Below are 23544 nucleotides of genomic sequence, written 5' to 3'. Positions count from 1 at the left end.
ATCTGTCCAGGGTGCACCCTGCCTCACGCCTAATGACAGCTGGGATAGGCTCCAGCCCACCCATGACCCTAAATTGGACGAAGTGGGTATAGAAAATGGATGGATGGATGACTTTTTGTTTTTGTTTTACCTTACTGGACAACCAACAAAATTAATATATCATCAGATCTCAAAAGTATCTACACCAACTGGAAGGCCACACTTTCAGGTCTACATATATCAAATAGAGAATGATGAAGTTTCCAGTATCATGTTATATTATTTAGATTCATTTTTATTCATTTCATTGAGACACTGCAGTTTCCCATTAAAAAACTTGAGTGGACACAAGTCTATAACCCCCATTTTTCAGACCCGCCACACCAAACTTTCAAAATCACGAGTCCCAAACATTTCGATGATGACACTAATGATTTATTTTTTTCCCCCAGAATGCTTTTGGAATGAATCCACCCCAGACCATATAAATATGTGATATTCTTTTTAAACAAAAATCAAGTGCAATGTGAAAAACCAATAAAGGCACAAAATGTTTCAAGTAGGGCTACTACCACCATCACATCATAAGTGTCCACACATGGTCTCCTTAGGAAGACAGCTGATGACTCAATGCTCCCACCATGGCATAACTCATCCCATAATTAACATGAATAGATTCTTTATATTCTGCTAATAGAACATAAATTAACCAAATATAATAATAAATATTAAACAAAAACAATCCATCAAACATTCTGTCTCTCTTTCAAAAATGTCAAGATCACATGATAACAAATCAGAAGATGTTTCAGATATCCAGCTTAGTCACCATCAGCACTCATATGTCAGAACTGCACCGCAGAATACATCCATGACGTCATGTGACCTGACATACACTTTACATTCATAATACGTCAGATCCCACAGAGAACACACACATCACTGTGTGCAGCTTAAAAAAATAGAGCTTTTAACCTTCATTATAAAACAACGATAAGAAAATAAATCACTCACAACAGATTTCAACTGTTGACTCCATCGTCATCTTTTTGGTTCAGTAAGGCAGAGATGAGAGTCAAACAGCAGCTTCTACTCAGCTGTAGTTGTTAATGTGGAGATAAAGATATGGAAACTGTTCATGGAGCTGCTCAGAGGTGCGTGTGGCAGCAATCAGACAGAAAGAAACCAGGAGGTCAGTTTAGAAACAAATGTTCTCTTTGAGGATTTGGTGTTCAAATTGTGTCTGTGAGCTGGCAGCTGCGCTCCAACAGGTTCAGGTGAAAAGCTTCCAGCTGCTGATCAGGAATAACAAGCAATGATGTCAGCTGACTGTTAAAGGGAAACAGTCAACTTCATTTGTTTGATTTTCACAGCACTTGAATCAGACTCACTGTATGTGGCGTAAACTAACGAGCCGACCCATCCCACACTCTCAGTACTTTCAGCAACTGGTGGTAAGCTGCCTGCGTGCTAACACACCGTGTTCAGCAGGTGGATGATCCAGTCTGTTCAGGATGGCGCAGCAGCTCTTCCTTCTCACTGCTGGAGCACATGCACGTGCACCACTATGTGCTGAATGCAGTGCTCAGAGTTGACAGAGCCACAGTCAATTCTAGGCTGAGACAAGTGGTTTCAGTGGATGTGTGTGTCAGTGAGTGCTGAGCGCAGGGCAGAGTCCTCAATGCTCCTTCAACCTGTGGAGAAGAAACATTACTTTACAAACATTAACACCACGCTGACAGCTTAGATGTAGATCTGTTCCTTCAGGACTGAACTACTGTAATTCCTTATTATTGGGCTGTCCCACATATTCTCTGAAAAGCCTCCAGCTGATCCAAAATGCTGCAGCCAGAGTTCTGATGAGAACTAACAGGAGAGATCATGTTTCTCCAGCTTTAGCTTCTCTTCATTGGCTCCCTGTTAAATTCAGAATAGAATTTAAGATTCTTCTCCTCACATATAAAGTTCTTAATGACCGAGCTCCATCATATCTTAAAGATTTAATTGTAAGATATTTTCCTAACAGAGCACTTTGCTCCCAAACTGCAGGTTTACTTGTTGTTCCCAGAGTTTCTAAAAGTAGAATGGGAGGCAGAGCCTTCAGTTATCAGGCCCCTCTCTTGTGGAATAAGCTGCCAGTAAATGTCCGGGAAGCAGACACCCTTTCCACTTTTAAGATTAGGCTTAAAACTTTCCTTTTCGATAAAGCTTATAGTTAGGGATGGCTCAGGTAATCCTGAAACATCCCATAGTTAAGCTGCTATAGGCCCAGACTGCTGGGGGACCTCATCTGTCACACCTTTCCTCACTTTGCTCTCTTTTTCCCCCTGTTTAATTTCTCAAATGATTTTATGTCCATGTGACATTATTGTGGTTATTAACTTGTGTTTCCCTGTTCTAACAGGTATCCTTTGAATGGTGTTATGGTGTTTTTCCCCCCTCTTTTCCCTCTTTTCTGTCTTCTCAAACCCCAGCTGGTCGAGGCGGATGGACACCCTTCCTGGTTCTGGTTCTGCCAGAGGTTTCTTCCTGAGTCTGGTTCTGCCAGAGGTTTCTTCCTGTTAAAGGGAGTCGTTCCTTTCCACAGTCCCTCAGGCTCAGGACGGGAGATTGGACTGAAGACAAGTTTCAGTGCAATCTGTTGGTTTCCTTAGTTAGGATATTATTTTTGAATTGGCTCCATATGAATTAATTGGATTATTTTGAAATTAATTAATTGGCTTTCATTGGACTTTATTATTTAAGTGCCTTGAGATGACATTTGTTGTAATTTGACATCATATAAATAAAACTGAATAAAATAAACTGAAATATGATTTAAACAGCATAGGGCTGTTTGATATTATCCAATGATTGCTTATGATAGAGTGCATTCAGCAGCACCACCATGCTCACTGACTCCACTTCAAAGTCAAAGTGTCACTAAATCAGTGGGAGAGTCTGCTGGATCGTAAAGCTCAATCACACGACAAGATTTAACCAAGCTTTCACATCGCAGATAAGTGACTCAGATCTGAGTAATATAGCCTTTAGTCAGTGGTCACACATCACCATCTGTCAACACATCATTAAGAAACTCCCACAGTGATCAGATATCCAGCATGCTGATATTTTAGAGAACTTGGCAGGGTTGGAGTTGATGAATTAAGTCAGCAAGGAGCAATAGCCAATGAGAGCACAGGAAACCCAAAAGAGGTATAGCACAACATGACAAAGCACATGGTGAAGGAACTACGGTCTGCTCGTGAAAGTGAGCAGCCACCTCCAGATGATATTGAAAACCTTCTCAAGTGAACTTAAAAGGTTATTCCTGCTTAGGGGGGAGTTCTGATGGCAGGGGTGCACTAATTTTTGCACAGAAACATGACATCTGCACACGTTGTTTCAGCAAATGATAGAAAAAAGTTTACATGTTCAGATTGTGTTTTTTAAATGATAGTTAACTTAAAACACTGCTGAGAATTTCTGCCAAACCACAGGTCAGAAGCTTTTTCACAGGTAAGGAGAAGAAAAAAAATCAATCTTTCCACCTGCATGGTGGGCCTGACCTCTCAGAGGGAGGTTTAATTACTTTTGGAGTTGAGTAAATGTCTGGATTTAAAATGCCAAAGAGATTCATGATATGAGCACAAGAGTGTAAATGAATGAGAGCAACAGCCAATCAGAGAGTGTAATCATGATGAAGACTTACTCAACAGCAGAGATGGGACGGGATTTGGATGAGGTCAACTCCTTCGTCACAAGCCGTAACAAAAGCTACACACAGAGTTAAAAACAAATAAAAGCATTTACAACACATTTCTGAACAACTAAAGTTTTTACTCAAAGCTCCCTCATTAACTTACTGACCAGATGAAAACAACTTCTGACATGTTTTTAGAAAACTTGAGCAGCTGGAGCTCAGGTTTGAAGCTAAGAGAACAACAGTGCACCAGTGCAGCTGAGGAGCTGCAGAGGAGACCATAACCCTGTTCTCCTGTCACTGTGTTTGTTAAAGCACTCACCAGCAGAGCCAGGAAGTCAGCAGTCATCAGCATGTAGAAGACCTGGTCCCATCCGCCTGCAGACAACAGGCCAGCCAGCAGGGGCCCCAGGGCTGCTCCTATCAGTAAGTAAAGTCACATTTTATTCATATTGTACCTTTCAAGATAAAAATCACAAACTGCTTCACAGTGAAATACAGGAAACATGAACTATGTACAAAAAATGACAAAAGCTAAAGCAAGTATAAAAAGATCAAAAGTTTTCAGCTGCTTTTTAAAAGAGATCACAGAGTCCACAGATCTCAGGCTCAGAGGAGGGGAGTTCCCCAGAGTGGGAGTGCAAAGGCTCTGCCACCTTTAGTTTTCACTAAAGTAATCACATGACTTCAGGGACCTGCTGGGGGCATGTGACTGCTAAAGTTCTCCGATGTAAGTTTGTGCTTTTCCATGTAAAGCTTTAAATGTAAAAACAGCATTTTGAAACATACTCTGTAGTGGATGGGAAGCAGCTGAGTTAGCAACAGAGGGACATGAGAACACTTGAGAGATTTTGTTAGAAGCCTCTCAGCGTTCTGTACAACCTGAAGACGTCCCAGTGATTTTTTACTCAGACAAGTGAATAATCTGGACGTGATTAAATAAAAGCATAACTGATCGTCTCAGAGCGTGACACAATGGGACTTTAAATGATAAAAAGAAGAGCGAAGCATCCAAAGTCAAGAGTTACCCCAAGTTTCCTAACTGAGGGTTTAATAAATGAGGCGAGTGGGCCGAGAGGCTCCATTACCTTTGGTAAAAACCTATCAGGGGCTTCAGTTTTCTCTTCATAAAGTTGAAGAAAATGAACAGATCGAGCAATGCTTAGAGAAGCCTGATTTTTCTCAGAAATGGCCCGAGTTAAGGGACGTAAAAGCTGAGGGTTTGATCCCTGACCCTCGTATATCCCACACACATATCTGGTGATAAATTCTTTTTTCCAAATGTCTGACAGTTAGTGAATAAAGGTGGAGCCTAGTATCTTTTTCAACCAAGTGTCTGGCAGCTTTGTAGGGCTTATTCAGATCTCCACCAGGTGAATCATCCAACAAATATGTGGTTAAAATGATTTTCTGTCCATCTGTGGGGGGGGTGTGGTGCATCAGCTGCAGGAGAGAGTGGTGGAGAGAGTTCAGGGGAGCAGGGCCAGGTGAGTGATTAGGACACCAGCATTCACTTGTGTAATCACTCTTCTCTTTTACAACACTTAGCCTGCTGGACCTGAGAGAGAGAAGCAGAGACAAAGAGAAGTGGAACGACTCCACTTGGCCATATTGTCTGTAGAAACAAATAAAAAAATATCCTACTGTCCTCAATCTCAAGCGTCCTTGCTCAAATAACCCGCAGTGGCATCAGGAAACGCCTGATTGGAACCCAACTGGATTCAGCAGAGGAGAGATGACAGAACCACAACAGCCCATAACGGTACTAGCCCAAATGCTGGCGATGAATCGAGACCAGGTGGCTCTCAGCAGGCAGCAGCTTGCCGCACTCCAGGACCAGTGGCGTGCACAGACTTTTTGAAGGGCAGGGGCACATATAGCGCGTCCTCACCACTGCAGAGGGCACTTTAGCACGCGTTTTGGCTCCCAGGAAGGCACATCAGGGCAGTTTAGCACGTATTTTGGCTCCCAGGAGGGCCCTTGAGGGCACTTTAGCCCGCGTTTTGGCTGCTAAGGGTGCACTATAGCACGCATTTTGGCTCCCAGGAGGGCACTTCAGGGCAGTTTAGCACGTGTTTTGGCTCCCAGGAGGGCACTTCAGGGCAGTTTAGCACGTGTTTTGGCTCCCAGGAGGGCACTTCAGGGCAGTTTAGCACGTGTTTTGGCTCCCAGGAGGGCCCTTGAGGGCACTTTAGCCCGCGTTTTGGCTGCTAAGGGTGCACTTTAGCACGTGTTTTGGCTTCCAAGGGGGCACTTTAGCACGCGTTATGCAATAATTGGGCCACATGGAGGGGCTGTCGACAGGTACGGCAGAGTGGGTGCGCTGCCACCGACCCACGGACCCACTGCCGCAATCACCCTCTCGGAGGATCATCTGGCCGTTTTTTCCCGGGGCCGGACACCGGAGGCTCAGCCAACATCTCTCGGCCGTCCCACACCAGCCCCCCGAAGGAGCCTGTCAACAGCTGACCCTCTACACCACCCAACAACACGACCATCTCCTCTCCCCCGCACCAACATTTCCATCCCAGGTTCCAGCCGCTACAGGTGCTGCTCCTGACCCGCAGAGGGTCCCTCAGGTGACAGGGCAGGAGTGTTGGCAGCCCGCTCATGGAAGTCGGACAGGTGATTCGGTTTGTTGGTCCTCCGGCACCCTCCCCCAGTCCAGGAGGGACGTACAGCGTTCCGGTAAAGATTCATGGGGGTAACATCAGGCAATGGTGGACTCAGGCTGCACGCAGTCCATAGTTCACTAGAACCTGATTCGACCCGGGGCTTTGATAGAGGCAGGGTGGGTGGATATTAGGTGTTACACTTGGGTGAAATGCAGGACTGAAGATCCTCTCCCAGAGAGAAAAACACTTTGAAATAGGATGTGATTTTCCAAAGATTTTGGAAACATAACTGTGCTGCATTTTTTAGGTACCAGGAACAGTTCAAATGTGTGCAACAGCAGCTGAAAGAACCAAAAAAAGAACTCCTCTTTCATTGTAAATTACATATCTGAGCAGAACGGATGCTCAGTATGAGTTTGGGTGGAGGATCTCCAAAACTCCCCAATGATCCTAAATGCAACACAGCACCAAGTCAGCTTCATATTCTCTGTCCACAGAGTTGAGTGTTGGTCAGAGGTGGGAAAGGACCAGATAAAATCACTGATCAAGTCGCAGCTGCAGTGGTCAGACCAGTGAGTTTTTTCAGTCGTACTGACCTACAGATCCTGTTCCATCAATGATGGCAGTGACGGTGGACAATGCTCTGGCATTCCCCCTCAGGCTTTTGTGGGTACCCTAAAGCCACACAGAAAAAGGAGGAAAGAGCAGAAAGAGATATGGTTGGTGTACAGATTCAGTAGTAAATTTGCTTTAGATCCAGCTCAGCTTACCAGATCAGCTGACACTGCAGTGGTGATCAGAGCATACGGTCCGTTCACCAGACCTCCACAAACCAGCAGCATCCCTGAGAAACACAGACATGCTCTGAGTTTACTTCTCCACAGTTTGCCTGCTGTTTTTTTATTCATTTATTTTCCACATTATTAACCCCAAAAGGGAAATCCTATTGTTAAACAGTTCAACTCATTGTATGACGCATTTTTTAACCTTATCCAGAACCAACAAAGCCCTACACGGTGCATTTCTCATTTAAAAATGAGCACATCTTCACTGATTTGCCAAAGGACACTAAGAACTATGGAAGGTATGAGTTGACGGTATCAGCTATGGGACCTTTTATAGAAGAGTGTGTGCTTTTCCAAATCATAACCAATAAGCTGAATTTACTACAGGTGCACTGCAATCAGGTTGTAGAAACTTCTGAAGGATGATCAGTGGAAACAGGATGCGCCTGAGCTCACTTTTGAGGGTCATGACAAACGCTGTGAATACTTATGTGAACGTTTTAAGAATAATAAATATGCAAAAGTTTAAAATCACTTTGTCATTTTAGGGTATTGAGTGTAGAATGTTGAGGTAAAAGATGAATTTAATCTATTTGGTAATAAGGCTGAAACATCGGATATTGTTGAAAATATGGAGCTCTGTGAATACTTTCCGGATGCACTGTAAATGAGATGAACTGCCCAAAAAACATTTAAATCTATCATGTTACTGTTGGGGAACTATGGACTCTGGGACAGGTCCTCTGTGTCCGAGCTGGAACTCAGACTTATTGAACACAGCTATACTTGAGTAATCTCCTTAAAGGAAATATATATCAAATATATATATGCTGGTCAGTTTTGGGGGACTCTGCAAGTTGACAGCAAATTTTAACCATAACTACATGACAACTTTATACATACCTGCCCTGAAAAAAATATTTTCATGTGATGTTTATAACACGTTATGAATTTGATCAAATAACATGGACTTAAAAAACTAAGCTTTAGAGTAAATGAAGCTTGCATTAACTCCAGGACTGCTGATAGCTGTGCAGACACTGGTAACTTTTAACACTGGCTCTTACCGATGGTCGGCCTCAGACCCAGCTCACTGATCATGGAGAAGCCGTACAGCTGCAGGACAAAAACACATCAGGAGGTCAGCAGCGTCACACTGACTTAACAAACAAGCACCACACCGATATCATAGTCAGTCAGAAGAGGACAGCATGTCTACATTTCTTTCATTACAAAGAGATGCTGCATCATCAGTACCCACAAGCCTTTGTGTGGTGACACTTTCTGCAGGCGACTGATCTAAAACTCTCTGCTGGTTGCTAAAACTCACAGAGGACTGAGTGTGGGAGTGGAAACTCACTGTGGGAGCAGCCAGCAGTAACATCACTGCACATGTGGTGGCTCTCTTTCCCAGTTTATCAGAGATCACTCCTGCCAGGATGCCCCCTGTGGGAACAGCAAAGTCAAAGTCAAATGTATTTGTAGCACATTTCATGTACAGAACAATTCAAAGTGCTTTACATTAAATAAAAGGATTGCAGCAGGGAGCAGAAAAAACATTAGAAATATCTAAAAGAATATAAATAGAAAGAAATAATTAAAATGAATAAAAACAAGCAACAGTCTAGTTAAGTTAAAATATATCCTGCAGATTTCATGCATAGACACATGAGAAAAGAAATGTTTTTAACCTGGATTTAAAAATGTCTCCATTTGGTGACAGTTTAACCTCCTCTGGCAGTTTGTTCCACTTGTTTGCAGCATAGCAGCTAAATGCTGCTTCTCCAGGTTTAGTCTGGACTCTGGACTGGACCAGCTGACCTGAGTCCTTGGATCTAAGAGCTCTGCTGGGTTTATATTCTCTGAACATATCACAGATTCTGGGATTTATAAACCATCAGCAGGCTTTAAAATCTATTCTGTGACTGACTGGAAGCCAGAGTAAAGATTTTAAAACTGGAGTGATGTGTTCAGATCTCTGAGTCCTGGTTAAAACATCCAACACACACACACACACACTTCTGTATTGTTGGCTTTGTGAGGCAGTCAGAGTCATAACACACGAGGGGTTAAACAGAAAATGTAACACCTACCAACAATTCCTCCAACATCAAACAAGGTGGAGAGATCTCCCGCTTTCTTTGCATCCAGGTGAGCTGAGACACACACACACACACACACACACACACACACAGTACAGTCAGTTATCTGTTTGTATTCCTCTGACACACCAGAGACTGTGACAAAGCTGAGGGGCTCATCAGATAGTCTGTCAGCCTGGCCTTCATATTGAAGATGCTGTTCTGTTACAGAAAGGTCTCCCCAACTCCAGCAGCCTCCTCATCACATAACATTTGTATCAAATATCCTTGATTCCAGTGAGGGAGGTCTACAAAGAGTCTCACAATGACATTAAACACACAGGTAAAGCCTCTACCGATAACAGCTTCCTGTTTGGTACTCACCAGCTTTGGTGATGTAGAGCGGCAGCCAGAAGAGGAAAGTATAACTGACCAGCTTAGCAAACAGCAGACTCAGAGAGAATTCAATCACCCCCTGCACAGACAAACACCTTCATCAGAAAGAGTCACCATACATATCTGAAAACAACATGACCAACAGTAACCACCTTCCTGTACTGATGCTGAGATATAACAAAGAATAGACTCGTGTAACGCCACTTCAGATCAACATCCTGTCCATGGTTTCAAACACAATGACTCGGGCTGTCAAAGTATTACTTACTGGTATTCGTAGGGCTCCCATGAAGCTGATGGGAGACGGCTCAGACTCACTCTTCACCACCACCACAGGCTGCAAAGGGACACACACACTATCCCGGGGCAGCAGCAGCTCCGTGTCATAACTCTGAATGAAGGCAGAGAGACAAAGATCAAGCACACCTCTTCAAGGAAGTACTGAGACTAATGTTGAATGGACTGTACTTATGTAGAGCTTTTCTAGTCTAGTTCACTGTAAGCCACATTCACACACTCATCCAGCACGTCTTAGTTTATACAGTTTCACACACTGATGTAGGCGGTGTGGGGTTCAGTGTCTGTTCTTCCTCCTGAGCTACAGCCAACAGTCAATCATTCAAAGTACCACTATTTCATATCTGAAAAAACTTCTAATCAGAAGAGATCATGTATTAACACTGAGGATTCAATGAGACAAACTGACGCTGTAAAATTTAGGAAGAGGCCAGCTGTGATATTACTCTTTTTATCGTGGGATTCAAATGTTTCACATACTATATCTGTGCAATGTTAGAATCCACCAACAAGCCATCAAACAGCGAGTGCTGATATTTTGGAGAGCAACTCATAACAGATTTGATTTTTTGAATTGGTGCAATGATGGAAGACTTTATGATGGAAGTGGAAGACTAATTTCCCACAAAATATAAAGTCAGAAATGATAATGCTGAGGCATGAAAAATGGACTGTCAGCACACAGAGCAGAAGAAGCTGGACACCGTTATTATTTACAAGGCTTATTTACTTTCACACAGCTACCACTTCATTGCATCCACCTTACCATATCCATTAATATCTATTCATTTTCCCCAGTTCAGGTTGCAGAGGCATCTATAACATTCTCCAGCTCCTCCTGGGAGATCCTGAGGTGTTCCCACGCAGGATGGGTATATGATTCCCTAGCTTGTTCTGAGTCACCTCCCAGTTGGATGTACCAAAAAATCCTCCAAAAAGAGGCTACTAGGAGACATCCTAACCAGATGCCTGAACCATTTCAGCTGACTGGAGGGATGTATGTCTCCCTTCTGGCCTGGGAACATCTCGGGATCCCCCAGGAGGAGCTGGACAGTGACGCTGGGGAGAGGGATGTCTGTGTTTCCCTCCTGAATCTGTTGCCTCCATGACCCAAACTGAGGAAAATGAATAAAATTGGATGGAATCACATCAACAACACTCACACACTGACACTTACCTGGTTTTTGCTGTCCTTGTACTGCAGGTAGACCTCAGCATGTCCATTTGCTCCCCTCCATTTCTTAGCTGGAACCTGATTGAATGTAAAATGAATCCATGAGTACACACACCTGCTGTGGTCCAGTTTGTTTCTTGATGTTATCAAATCCTCTTGAAAGACTAGAATGTCTATTTTTCCAAAGGTCTTGGTAAATCATTGAAACTAAAGAACAGAGACCATAGGAGTGATGTCCTGCATGTCAGACATGCACTAAACACACATCTGCATCAGCACTGCAGCATCTTTAAATTGCCGAGATTATGGAGTTAAATTAATGATCAACTCCCTCCATCTTCACACAACATCTGCACGTCACACTGAGCTGATAAGATGTAGAAGAAGAGGCAAAAAGAGACAAACTCTCAGATATTCACCATCAGAGCAGCCCAGTTTGATATCACAGGCAGAGCTCTCACATTTCTGACTACTACGGCTCATACCAGAGGCATTAATTCCATCTGAATGCTGCCTCAGTTACTAAGCAGAACACATTGTTACATATCAAATGCAAACATAAGCAAGAATCACCATAATTCATAGAAAAAGAAGAGGGAAAAAATCACTCACACTGTCCTTTTGAGACAAATTCTGGGCAAAATTGTTTTTTAGGTCACTGGGATCTGCAGAGGGAAACAGATCTGAGATTAATATGATGCTTGTAGCCTGCAAAGAGCTGAAAACTGACTGCTGCAGGTAACTCATTTACTCCAAGCAGTGCCCTCAGAGATGTTATCAACACCTGAATGAGGCTGAGTCCATCAATGTGTTCACTGTGCTCCCCACACACACTAAGAAATAACTCATTTCTCATTCAATCTCCTTCAAGACTCCGAGGCTAAGGCTTTTTAACTCAAGTAGTGCTTCTTGTCTATTTTTGTGTGTACATTTTTACGATAAAAGCACTTTGTAACAAGTATACACACGGTTTAGCAGTATGAAGATGAGGAGCCTGTGCTTACGTTCAATGAGGAAGAGGAAGCAGACCACGCCCATGGCTGCAATGATGAGCCCTGGTACAATGAAGGACAGGCCCCAGTTAGAGGAGACCCAGTACCCAGCAATTAGAGAGCCCAGGATGTTTCCTACTGAAGTGTGGGAGTTCCAAAGGCCCATGATGAGTCCACGCCTGACAGCAAGACAACGAGCAGCACACACACCATCAGGGTGATAGTAACACCTCCTCTCCTCCATCTAATGTCAATCTATCTTAATGCATAGACTGCAGCCAGCAGACCATCTTCTACAATGGAGAATAATTCCTCCTTACCTTCCCTTTCCAAACCAGTTACCGATGCAGGTCACCACACTGGGCCAGCCGGTGGTTTGGACCAAGCCATTGGCCACCTGAAACATCATGAAAGGTTAATCTCCTTTTTTAAGTCAACTTTTTCTGCTAGTGCATGAGTGAGTGTGTGTGTGTGTGTGTGTGTGCATGTTCATCCTGAGTCCTGCTGTCTTAGCCAAAGGGAGACAGGAAGTGTGATCTCACCTGGACAGATATATAGAAGGCCAGGTTGTGAATGTCGTAGATGTATCCCAGCCCAAAGAGGCAGGTGAAGAGGCCGCTGCTCAGCATTCCCACGGTGAGGTACAGTCGAATGGGCAGTCGCTCCCCAATGATGCCGCTACATGGAGGTACAGCAATGCCATGACTTTAAATCCCAGCATCATACTCTGATAATGTAGATGTAAAACCCATATACCCCGCAGTTCAAAGGTGTGATTCAGGTAAAGGATCCACTGCAAACTGAGCCCCTTCCCTTCCTGAAATTAAAACTATCTGGGACATTGCAGTGTTTATAGAGGTGAATTCATTCTCTGGATACTTAAAATTAAAGTCAAAATAACAAAGGTGCTCATTCTGGATCAGATATACCTCTCTGTACCTTGTTACACGGACAGACTAAATGCTGGTGTGGGAGGACAACATCACCAGCCTGCTCCTCATATCATATCCAAATCCCTCTGTTTGCACCTCACATGCATTAAAAACAGTAAAATACCAAAAATGATGACATGCAACTTTATCTTCAAATGAATCAGGTGTCGGCTTATATAAAAACTGATGATGACTGGAAATGTGACGGGACGAGATATGAGTGCGGCACATAAAAGGTAAAAACTAGCAGTTCACCTTCTTACAACAGAAAATGAATCATTCCAGCAGGAAGAATGGTGGGTGGCAGCTACATTTTTTATTTGGTGTATGTGTGGACTGCAGGACCAGTGCCATCTTCAGTGTTTTCATCTACTATGGCTCTTTTTCTCTTTACTCAAGCTGAAGTGATTTAGTTTCCCATAAGATGGAAGAACATCTGACATCTCACCTGAGGTACATTCCCACTGCGTAGGCACACAGAAAGGAGTAGTCCATGGCTCCCAGCAGCTGTTTGTAATTGCTTTTATCTGAGGACACAAACAACAATGGTTTAATCCAAGACTGCAGCAGACTGAGTTTAGCACCAGAAAAGGCACTGACCCATCAAACTTAATTTTATTCATTATAAAGTCTTTAAAAGAAACAAGAGTTGTACCAAAGCACAGTGCAACATACATTGCACACACATAAAAGTAATGACATAACATTCCAATTAAAACACAGTTAAACAATAAGAACCGGCTAAAAGTAGAAAAAAAAAGCATTCTATAGAAAACTCTGATTCTTTTCGTTTTCAAGGTCAATTGGCTCGACTAGCTGTGGCTCAGTTCTGCCGGTCTAATCCCCAAATGGCAACTACAACCTGGAAAAGCACAAAGACGCACCATCTTCTAAACCTTTGCAGAGGTAACTCCTTGGATTAAGATACTAACAAATCGGGAACTTGGCTGCGACATGACATCTTCCCTGCGTCTCCAAACAGAGATTATACATTATATTCAACATATAATCTATATATTCTTTAACAAATTCTGGTTTTACACCCAGAATATCTCACAGCTGTTGAGCAACTGCATTTGTTAGGGTTTTTCCTCCCTGATGTACCGTCATATGTTCACCTCACATAAACAGACAAAGCTGTCCAGCTCACTTATGATTGTGTCAAAGACGTGTGGGGAATCATTTTCAGAACGTTTTACGTTTCAGTCACTCAAAAGGAGAGTTCTGAATACTGTGGACAAAACATCTGTCTTCAGTGTTAGTGTCCCTACAGACTGGAAAAGTTCCAACTTAAATTAATTAAACTTAAAGGAGCCTTGCGTAACTGTCTGCTGTTCGGTGATGGCATTATTTTTTTTCAGTCACAAGTAATCTAATTAATTACATTTCCCGTCGTTGCCACGGCGTTTCCGTTACTGAGAATGTGAAGTGGCGCGTTACAGTTTGGTTGAATGAAGCGCTACACATCAGCTGCCTGGAGAGAGCAGAGGTGGGGATGATGACGCTGTTGCAAATGCGATGCTGATTGGCTGGGTGGGCGGATCATGCCCTGCTCACGCTGTCTCACTGCACGCTCTGACTGCCAAACACAAGACAGCAACAATGGCGATAAGCCAGGGAAATTCAAAGGTAGCGTCCTCAAACTGGAAAGACCGGCTCTACTTCTCGCTCATTTCAATCAAAGACAAGAATGTTTCTGTAAAATGAACGCTATGCCCAGGAAAAAAGACTTTATCCACGTCTGACACAAGCAACTCGAATCTTATGAATCATCAACACATGCTGACATGACACTGCTGCTGCTGCTGTTAACCCAACCCGAACCCAAACATAGAAATATAATGTTCTGTTTATTGTGCAATATTAATGGCCAGATTTTCTTTCACGTGTTTCTTAATTTTGCACTTGAATTTTATTTTCAATATTTTGTTTTTATATTTTTTATTTCTATGCATGTCATATAGCAGGCTGCAATCTACTGAGTTCAAATAAATACCAAATGTTCTAAAATGCTGTAAATAGTGTTCTTCAGTCAGTTAATATAAACTTGATGTTATTTGGTGTTAAAAATGTTATAGAACATAATAGCGTATAGAACATGAAAAATAACATCCCAGTAACTAATTACTCTTACAATGAGGTAACTCAGCTACAAACTCAATTAGTTTTTGGGAGAAGTAATTTGTAACTGTAACTAATTATTTTTTTAAAGTAAGATGACCAACACTTGTAATGAGAGCTGTTGAGTTTGCACCAGACAGTGTCCCAGGACCTTCCTCTAAATGTTGGGCAAGTCTCTCATGTGCCATCTGGTAGCTGGTTCCACCATCATGGCACCACCAATGAGGACAGTCTGCACTGAGGCTGCCTTGTTTGTAGGAATAGAAGAACCAGACAAAGTTCCTGAGAGGAACACAGAGGTCCAGAAAGAGCATCAGCCTGTATGACTGAGTTAAAATAGATGCTACAGACCCAGAAGTCTCTCTGTAGGCAACATTTGAGACAGTTATGGGTAGCCAGTGGAGAGCCGTGTGTTCTTTTGGGTTGATGAAACACTCTTCTGGACCATCTGTGGGGGTTTCACTTTGCATGTTGGAAGATAACCATGGTCTGTACCAGGAGTTTTGCTGATTTTACTTATGTTGAAAACAGACATGACTGAGAGCAAGATGCAGGATGGTCAGAGGACGAGGACTGGTCATCACCCAGGTCTCTGACAACTGCTGATGAGATTGGCCATTTCTATGGTGATATTATGTGAGATGGACTGATAGGCTGGGATGGCCAGAAGCTTAGTCTTAGAGAAACTTGGTTGACATCAGTGTTCCTTCATCAATGTGGACATTTCAGAGAGACGAGATGAGATTTGTGGCGAAATCCTCATGCTTTAGTTTCAATGCAAACTTTGATGAACACCCTGAAAAGTCAAGGAGATACAAACCAAAAGGTTTCCAGCTGCAGTCCATGTCTGTGTGAAGTGATGGTAGGGAGGGCTCTTGGTTCCCACTGCTGCTCGATGTCATGGTGACAAGTTCACTGGCAGATGAGCAGTTTTTATGAAGCTCGCTCTGCCAATACAAAAGCAGTGCACCAATCAGTTAACTCCAACATAACACGGATGGCCCTTTCCACATATTATACATATTGGTCATTAAATGTTCCTCAACCTTTATTCAGACAGCAACGAGTTTAACTGAAGCGTATCATACCAGTAAAATACTGATCTATAATGATACAAAGAGCAGAAACTGCAGCTCCAACACACAATTTTCTCTTTGACTCAGGCACAGAGAAGACACAACTTGTAGTGAATGTAACATGTTACCTTGACAATGCTGATAGGTTTCCTAGAGAGGTGGAAGCTGGTGTAGAGCAGGAAGGTGAGGATGAAGGTAAGAGCTCTGTACCTGAAGGATAAACACAACAGAGAGGAAGCAGCACTTTATGATAACTAACCAGATCGGTTCAGATGTAGATTATGAGATTTAAAGTCAGTCATCCTGCCTAAAACTTTCCTGCAAAGATGGCTTCAAAGATAATTCCCCTTTTTGTCTGACAGGATGTTTGTGCCGTTTCAGCAGAGACAAACATGCGGCTGACATGACCCAGTCCTATCATGACCCAGTCCTATCATCTAACAAGTACTTACCCTCAAGAAATCAAGTGAAATGAGACTGATACACTTATTTCACCCCACACATCTCACTGATCACGATCACCACATGTCAAACAGGAAAAGACTTGGAAAACATTTAGGCACATGGATTAAATGGTGAACTTTTTCACATTTGTTCTGACTGACACATTAAACATGGGAAGAGACTCTAATCCAACAGGCACATTAATGTGAAAGACAGACACCAACCAAACATAAGGCTGAATAATAGTCCTTCTCCTGTCTGCATTAAAGGTTTGGGAGTCTGCTGTCATCTGCAAACACTGCAGCACCTTTGAAACAAACCAAACTCATTGTTTAATCATTTCCCTCTGCTACACCCCTCATACAACCAGGACATCCTGTATGTGGACTTTGGACTTTGAGAGAAAAAGCCAACAGAATGAATGACACATCACTCATATTCACACCAGGTTTTTTCAGATAAAGTCATGCTCAGTTTGTTTCTTTTCATTGATAATGAAGAGCATGGCTTTGGCTCAGCACAGGACAAACACAGGGGACTGTGAGCTGGCCGACAAACTGTGGCAATATTCACATCATCTTAAATGTAAATGAGAAAAAAAAAACATGATTTTAGGAGGACCAGGTATAGGTGAAACACCGTCTCCATCTTAGGAGAAGAGGTGGTTGAAGAAAACAGATACCTGGGAGTTTATCTGGACAGCAGACTAAACTGGAAAACCAATACTGATGCTGTCTACAAGAAAAGACGGAACAGACTGTACTACTTAAGGAAGCGTAGGTCCTTTAATGTCGGCACAAAGATGTATCACATTTTCTACTAATCTGTGGTGGAGAGTTCAGTCTGCTTTGCAGCTTCTGTTGGAGCAGCAGCATCAGAGCCAGAGACTCAAAGAAACTGAACAAACTGATAAAGAAGGCTGGTTCTATGCTGGGGACTGCTCTGGAGATGACTGTTATTAAAGAAGAATGCTGCACTAGTTCGTGAATATAATAGACCCCTAAGCGTTATGAAGGATTTAGATACAGGAGGTCCTTCAGGGCTCCGGACTGTAACCTTTTTTATTTGAAAAATTAAATTTTCATTTCTCAAAAAATGTGCAAGTACATACAGTTGTGTTCAAAATTATTCACTTCAAATTATCGAAACATGGCTTGAATTTGGAGGTATGCTTGGGATCGTTGTCCCGTTGGAAGGTCCAACGTCTCCCAAGCTTCAGCTTTGTCACTGACTGCATGACATTTACACCCAAGATCTCGTGGTAGTTAATGAATCATGAATTCACATGATACCTTGCACACGCTGGAGACTCCCTGTACCTGAAGAAGCGAAACAGCCGCAGAGCATGACTGACCGCCCCCCCCCCCCTTATGAAGAGAAATGACCTCCTCTCTTGACTTCTTTGACCATTCCCTGGACTTAACCATGTTGCAAAGACACCATTAACTTTCCAGAAGGAGCTGAGTATCGCAGTCCTTTTGAATCTGCTTAATTGTTGCTCGTTCTGGTTCTGTTCACATCTACAAGTGTTTTCAACACCTGATTGAAACCTCTGTTCTTAAGAGTAGTAATCTTTAAGGGGTTTTGTCAGTGAGGAAATCACAAAAAGGACATTTGTTAGTGTATTACAAAAAGTATTGTTGTAATTCTAGTTGCATTTAGATAATTTACATGTACTTGTAAGATTTCATTATAAACAAGATTAAGAAAAACGTTAAATTTCCTAAAAGCCTTTACTGTAATGGGAGTTGAATCATTTTGAACACAACTGTATTGACATCAATCATTTTGAGAGAATGTCTCCAGCAAAGAAGCCAATGCTTTAGTAATCGCATCAGTCCCCTTCTACAGCTGTAGCAGTATGATTTTCATCCAGCATGATAAAATGTTTAACAGTCAGGGAAAGACTTACCACTGGTCACTGTTGAAGGACACCAGCAGGCGGATCCCTGGAGGTACAGGAGCCATGTTGATATTAATCGCCTCACGCTGACCAGGATGGTGGCATACGTCAGCTCATCTCCACGTCAGCAAAAACACAGGAGTTCAATATCCAGGGGACACATGGCTGGAAGAATCAGCAGGGAGAGAAATAAGACAGGAGAAAGAACAAAGCCAGAGACCTAAAGAAAATAAGGGAAAGTGAGAGGTGGTGAAGGCACAAAATTAACCTAAAAAGAAAGTGAAATCAATGCTGGTTAAAGGGCAGCATTTGTCATTTGACACTCAGCTGAATCCATCTAGTGGTCTGAACCACAGAGCAGGTTCAACTGGCTATCTCGTTTAACTATCCCCAACAAGATTTCACAAAGTGCAACTAGAGGGTCGACTGTGAGGCAACCAGGTGTTGTGACCGCGGATCTGTGTGTGACAATGTAGAAGAGATAGAGGTGAGCTCCGATTCTCCATTACTCCAATGTACCTGCAGCACATTCCTGAACTTAATCCAATTCAGGGAGGCAGAGGGGTGGAACCTATCCCAGCTGTCATTGGAAGAGAGGCAGGGTACACCCTGGATGGGTCAGGAGGACATCACAGGGCCACGCAGAGACAAACAACCATGCACACTCACTGCTACAGTCAATTTAGTCACCAGTTAACCTAACAGGATGCTTTTGGACTGTGGGAGGATGCCAGAGTACCTGTAGTGAACCCATACATGCACGAGCAGAACATGCAAACTACATAAACAAAGAAACAGCTGGGATCAGAACCAGAACCAACCATCGCAGTACCTGCAGCCTAAATCACAGATAGAGAATGTACTCATGTGGTAAATCCAAACTATTTCCTGTCAAAGCTTGTGTACTTCAGGACTCTAACCCTGAGTTAATACTTTTCAAACTTCTTTTCAAACTCAACATTAAGGTCAAAAGATGACATCTCATTTAGTCTGAGCCTCTCTTTAAGTCCCTTTCTTTCATACCAACACATTTCTCCTCAATTTAAAAGTCCACTTTCAGAGCTGCCTAACACAAATAACCCAAGATTACATGAATTCAGCAGTCATTATTGAACACCTTTTTCTCATCGTAAACGGTTACTCTCCCTTTATTTTATGATGTGTATTATCGCCACAGAGCTTTGGTCCAATCTCTGCTTTCTGCTTCTGAAGAGTGCAGATGTGTCTCTGCTTCCTCCTGCTGCTTATTGCTTTTAAATCATTTTACTTCTTTCCAAAAGTATTGGATATAATTGTATCATTCTTTTAAGTGTACCAAGACTTTTTAAATAATCTTTTTTATTTTTTACAACTTATCTGACGAGCCAGCGACTACAATCCTTTCAACATGCCCTGTGAAAGCTGTCGGATGTATCAACAAGAAATTTGTGCGCTACAAGAAAGGATTTTTGCCTTCGAAACTGAAAAAGGACTTCATGAAACGCTCCCAATGGAATCCAGTGGTAAGAGGTCCATGTTTACTTCCAAAGGAAAGGGTGAAAAACCTGCTACTTACAACTTAAAGCTAAATGATATACCCTGTCTTTTCCAAGACTCTGCAAAGACACTTAGAATGGACTTGGTGCTAAGCCAAAGAAACGTTCAACTGTTGGTGTCAACGGAGGATATGTAACATCACCCAAAATAAACAGATTTTTTACCACTGTCAGAACCAAATGTGACTGAGTGAAACAGACAGAGAGACGGTACAAAGCAGCAGATGGACAGAAAAACTGTTGAGTGTCAAGGTCAAAGCTCTTGTGCTTGGAGACAGAGTCATATCTAATATTAACATAAACAGAGTAGCTACTTGCAACTATCTAAGTGCCACTGTCCCTGACATCACAAAACTACCACCTGAAGTACTGGCAAAACACCGAGGGGTGAAACATCTGATTGTGCACGAGGGTGCAGTGGACATCAGAGAGAATCAGTCTGAAATCTTAAAGAAAGACTTTGAGAAACTATTAGAGAGTCTTGTTAAAGTAGCGATACTAACGTTCATTAGTGGACCTCAAACATCGACAGGAGGATAAACTAATTCAGCCGGCTGCTTCAGTTGCACACATGGCTGTCCAAAGTCTGTGAGTCCAGAGGGGTGGGGGTGTTTGTGCCATATTCAGGGACAATAGACCCATCCACAAATTGTCATTTCGTGTTTTTTCATCATTTGAGTATGTGCCATTTAAAATGGAGATAAAACAATCTTCCATACTTTATATCACCATTTACAAACCACCACAGAATTGTTTATTTGATGATTTTACTGAATTACTTTCAGCTGTGTGCACTGCTTTTGACTGTTTAGTCATAACAGGGGACTTCAATGTGCATTTGGATGTAGCCCAAGATAAGCACGCTAAAGCACTTATTGCTGTCCTTGAAATGTTTGGTCTAACTCAGCATGTGACTGAACCCCCCCACAGCAGAGGGCACACTCTAGATGTGCACATTTCAAAGGGTGTTGTTATCTCAAATGTGGATGTCGTCAATGTTGCTTTATCTGATCATTTTTGTGTTTGTGTGTGTCTGTTACACCCAAACCAGCAGTTTGTTACCACACCTCCCTCATCTCATTAACATCTCACTTCAGACTGGAACATTTCCAAAGGCCTTAAAATCTGCTGTCATTGAGCCTCTTCTAAAGAAGAGCAGTCTTGATGCCACAGTACTGAACAACCGGCCCATATCAAACCTGCCATTCTTAGGCAAAGTCCTACAAAAAGTTGTATACCAACAGCTTACTGACTTTCTCCTGTCTAACAATGCTTTTGATACTTTCCAATCAGGCTTTTGTTCAATCTGTATATGCTCCCATTAAGCCAGCTAATACGCAGCTATAATGTGTCCTACCACAACTATGGTAAATGGTAAATGGTCTTGTACTTGTATAGCGCTTTTCTAGTCTAACTGACCACTCAAAGCGCTTCTAACACTACATGCCACATTCACCCACTCATAACTACGTGCTTTCTAATCATTCATACCCTGATGGATACATCAGGAGGCAACGTGGCTGTCTTGCCCAAGGACGCTTCGACATGTAGCCCGGGGAAGCCATCGACCTTCCGATTGGTGGGTGACTGCTCTTCCTCCTGAGCTACAGCCGCCCGTATAACTATGCAGATGACACTCAGATCTATGTGTCATTGACGGCAGGAGAACACGGGCCTGTAGATACGTTGGGTCGCTGCATCGAACAGATCAGAGTGTGGATGCAAAACTATTTTCTCCAGCTAAACAAAACTGAAATCATTATCTGTGGCCCACAGAAACAAAGAGAAAGTGTTATCAGTCACCTTGAGACTCTCTCTAAAACCTAATAATCAAGTTAGAAATCTGGGGGTAATATTGGACTCAGACCTGAACTTTAACAGCCGCATTAAATCAATAACATCAGCAGCTTTTTACCATCTAAAACATTGCCAGAGTCAAAGGAAAAGTGTCTAAACCAGACTTAGAAAGACTAATCCATGCATTTGTCTCCAGCAGGTTAGACTACTGTAACGGCTGCTCACTGGGCTGTAAATGGTCTGTAAGACAGCTGCAGGACATCCAGAACGCTGCTGCTTTCTGACGAGAAACAGGAAATACGACCACATTAGTCCAGTCCTCAGGTCTCTGCTTTGGCTTCCTGTCGCTCAGAGAATAGATTTTAAAACAGTTCTGCTCGTGTACAAGTCTCCTCATGGTTTAGGGCCAGAGTACATCTCTGACATGTTAGAGCCACATGAACCAGCTGGGACTCGGAGAACCTCAGGCAGGTTGGCCTCAACTTTTACAATGTTAAAATCCAGGCTGGAAACAGTTCTTTTTAGCTGTGCTTATGACAACAGAAAGTATTTAATCTGCACTCCTCGCTTTTAATCTAATTAATCAGTGAGGGAGCCTGACCCCCTGGGATCCACAGAACAATCACAGCTCTGACTGACTTGACAAATGTCTTCCGGGTTGTTTGCCCGGCCCGGCTGTCACCTCAGGCGCGCCTCAACAAACTAACTGACCGTACCAGAACCAGAACTATTGGCAGTCGGATCTAAGAGTGAAGTCGTGCTTTTACGTCCTTTGTCTGAACCAGCAGCAGCAGGCTGCTGTTTGCAGAGGCTGAGAGGTTCATCTGAGAGCAGCTGGATGTGACCACAGAGACATCTCCTGGTATTACCGACACGAACTTTAAACAGTCAAACGATCCGAACCATCTCTATGTCCTTTCATGACATTAAAAACACACCAGGATCACGAACAGAAACCCGGACCTACGGACTACGTCTGTTCCGATGACGTGTTGTCCGCCGTCGAGCTTCTTCTGACTTAATCAGCGGCTCTCTGAACCACATGTGGGTCGGACCGAGGCTCGGTGCTGGTCCGGGATGAATCCGCCGCCGCCACCACGCTCAGAACTCACCGTGGAGGAAAGTCCAGGATCTCTGTCCCTCTCTGCTGAACCCGATGAGTCTCCACTTCCTTGTTGTGTGTAACTCAGCCACTGTCACCTCAAAGCCACACACACACAAAGCCCTCTGACGTCATCTGCTGCCGCAGACGTCATCTGCTGCTCGTCCTGACAGAGTTGTTCAGACCTCATTGATTTTCTATAATACCCGTGGGAGTGTTTGTCCTCTGACTGAATTAGTCTGCTGTGCACTTGGTTTGAAGTCAGGGCGGATCATGTCCGACTTACGTTCTCCTTCACCGCGGGGGTCCGAAACTTTCTAAAGAGGGGCAGTTGTTGAGGGAGACACTGTTGCTGCATCCGAGGCTTCACATTTTCTCCCCCCGACTGATTCAGCTGCTGCAGAATCTTAACTCTGTTTCTCTGAGAACAGACCCAGAACTACCAAACACGAATTATATTTTTAGAGTTAAAGATAAGAAGGGTTAGAGTTATTATATATACACACACACATATATATATATAGTTATATATATTATATAAAATGATCATTATTATTATTTTCATCAGACTGTCTAAGCCAGCTCTGGTATCTGTCTTTCTTTCTCCTCATGACAGAGATCTCATCAGGAAAC

At 43.0% G+C, this 23544-nt stretch overlaps 1 protein-coding gene across 2 annotated transcripts; it reads right to left on the bottom strand.

The window, feature by feature from the left end:
* Positions 1 to 266: 266 nt before the first annotated feature.
* slc37a1 (solute carrier family 37 member 1) lies at positions 267 to 23023 on the bottom strand. 2 transcript variants are annotated; one of them, XM_072397784.1, is made up of 20 exons: positions 22922 to 23023; positions 18487 to 18642; positions 16259 to 16340; positions 15875 to 16001; positions 13382 to 13460; positions 12544 to 12679; positions 12322 to 12398; positions 12014 to 12180; positions 11622 to 11674; positions 11013 to 11087; positions 9807 to 9929; positions 9527 to 9617; positions 9155 to 9217; positions 8422 to 8507; positions 8129 to 8177; positions 7047 to 7120; positions 6873 to 6951; positions 3984 to 4081; positions 3671 to 3735; positions 267 to 1673 (listed from the first exon to the last, which is right to left on the bottom strand). In XM_072397784.1, the coding sequence occupies exons 2-20, from the start codon at positions 18540 to 18542 to the stop codon at positions 1658 to 1660; spliced, it is 1596 nt and encodes a 531-aa protein (XP_072253885.1). In that variant the 5' UTR covers positions 18543 to 18642; positions 22922 to 23023; the 3' UTR covers positions 267 to 1657. The 2 variants fall into 2 exon arrangements, with proteins under 2 accessions (XP_072253885.1, XP_072253886.1); XM_072397785.1 differs by lacking the exon at positions 22922 to 23023 and adding an exon at positions 22748 to 22843.
* Positions 23024 to 23544: the final 521 nt, after the last annotated feature.

This window comes from Leuresthes tenuis, unplaced genomic scaffold (assembly GCF_036924035.1).
Source record: "Leuresthes tenuis unplaced genomic scaffold, fLeuTen1.0.hap1 SCAF_12, whole genome shotgun sequence".
NCBI classification, from domain to species: Eukaryota; Metazoa; Chordata; class Actinopteri; order Atheriniformes; family Atherinopsidae; genus Leuresthes; species Leuresthes tenuis.
Note: the sequence above shows the minus strand (reverse complement) of the source record. Positions and strands in the feature narration are given on the sequence as shown.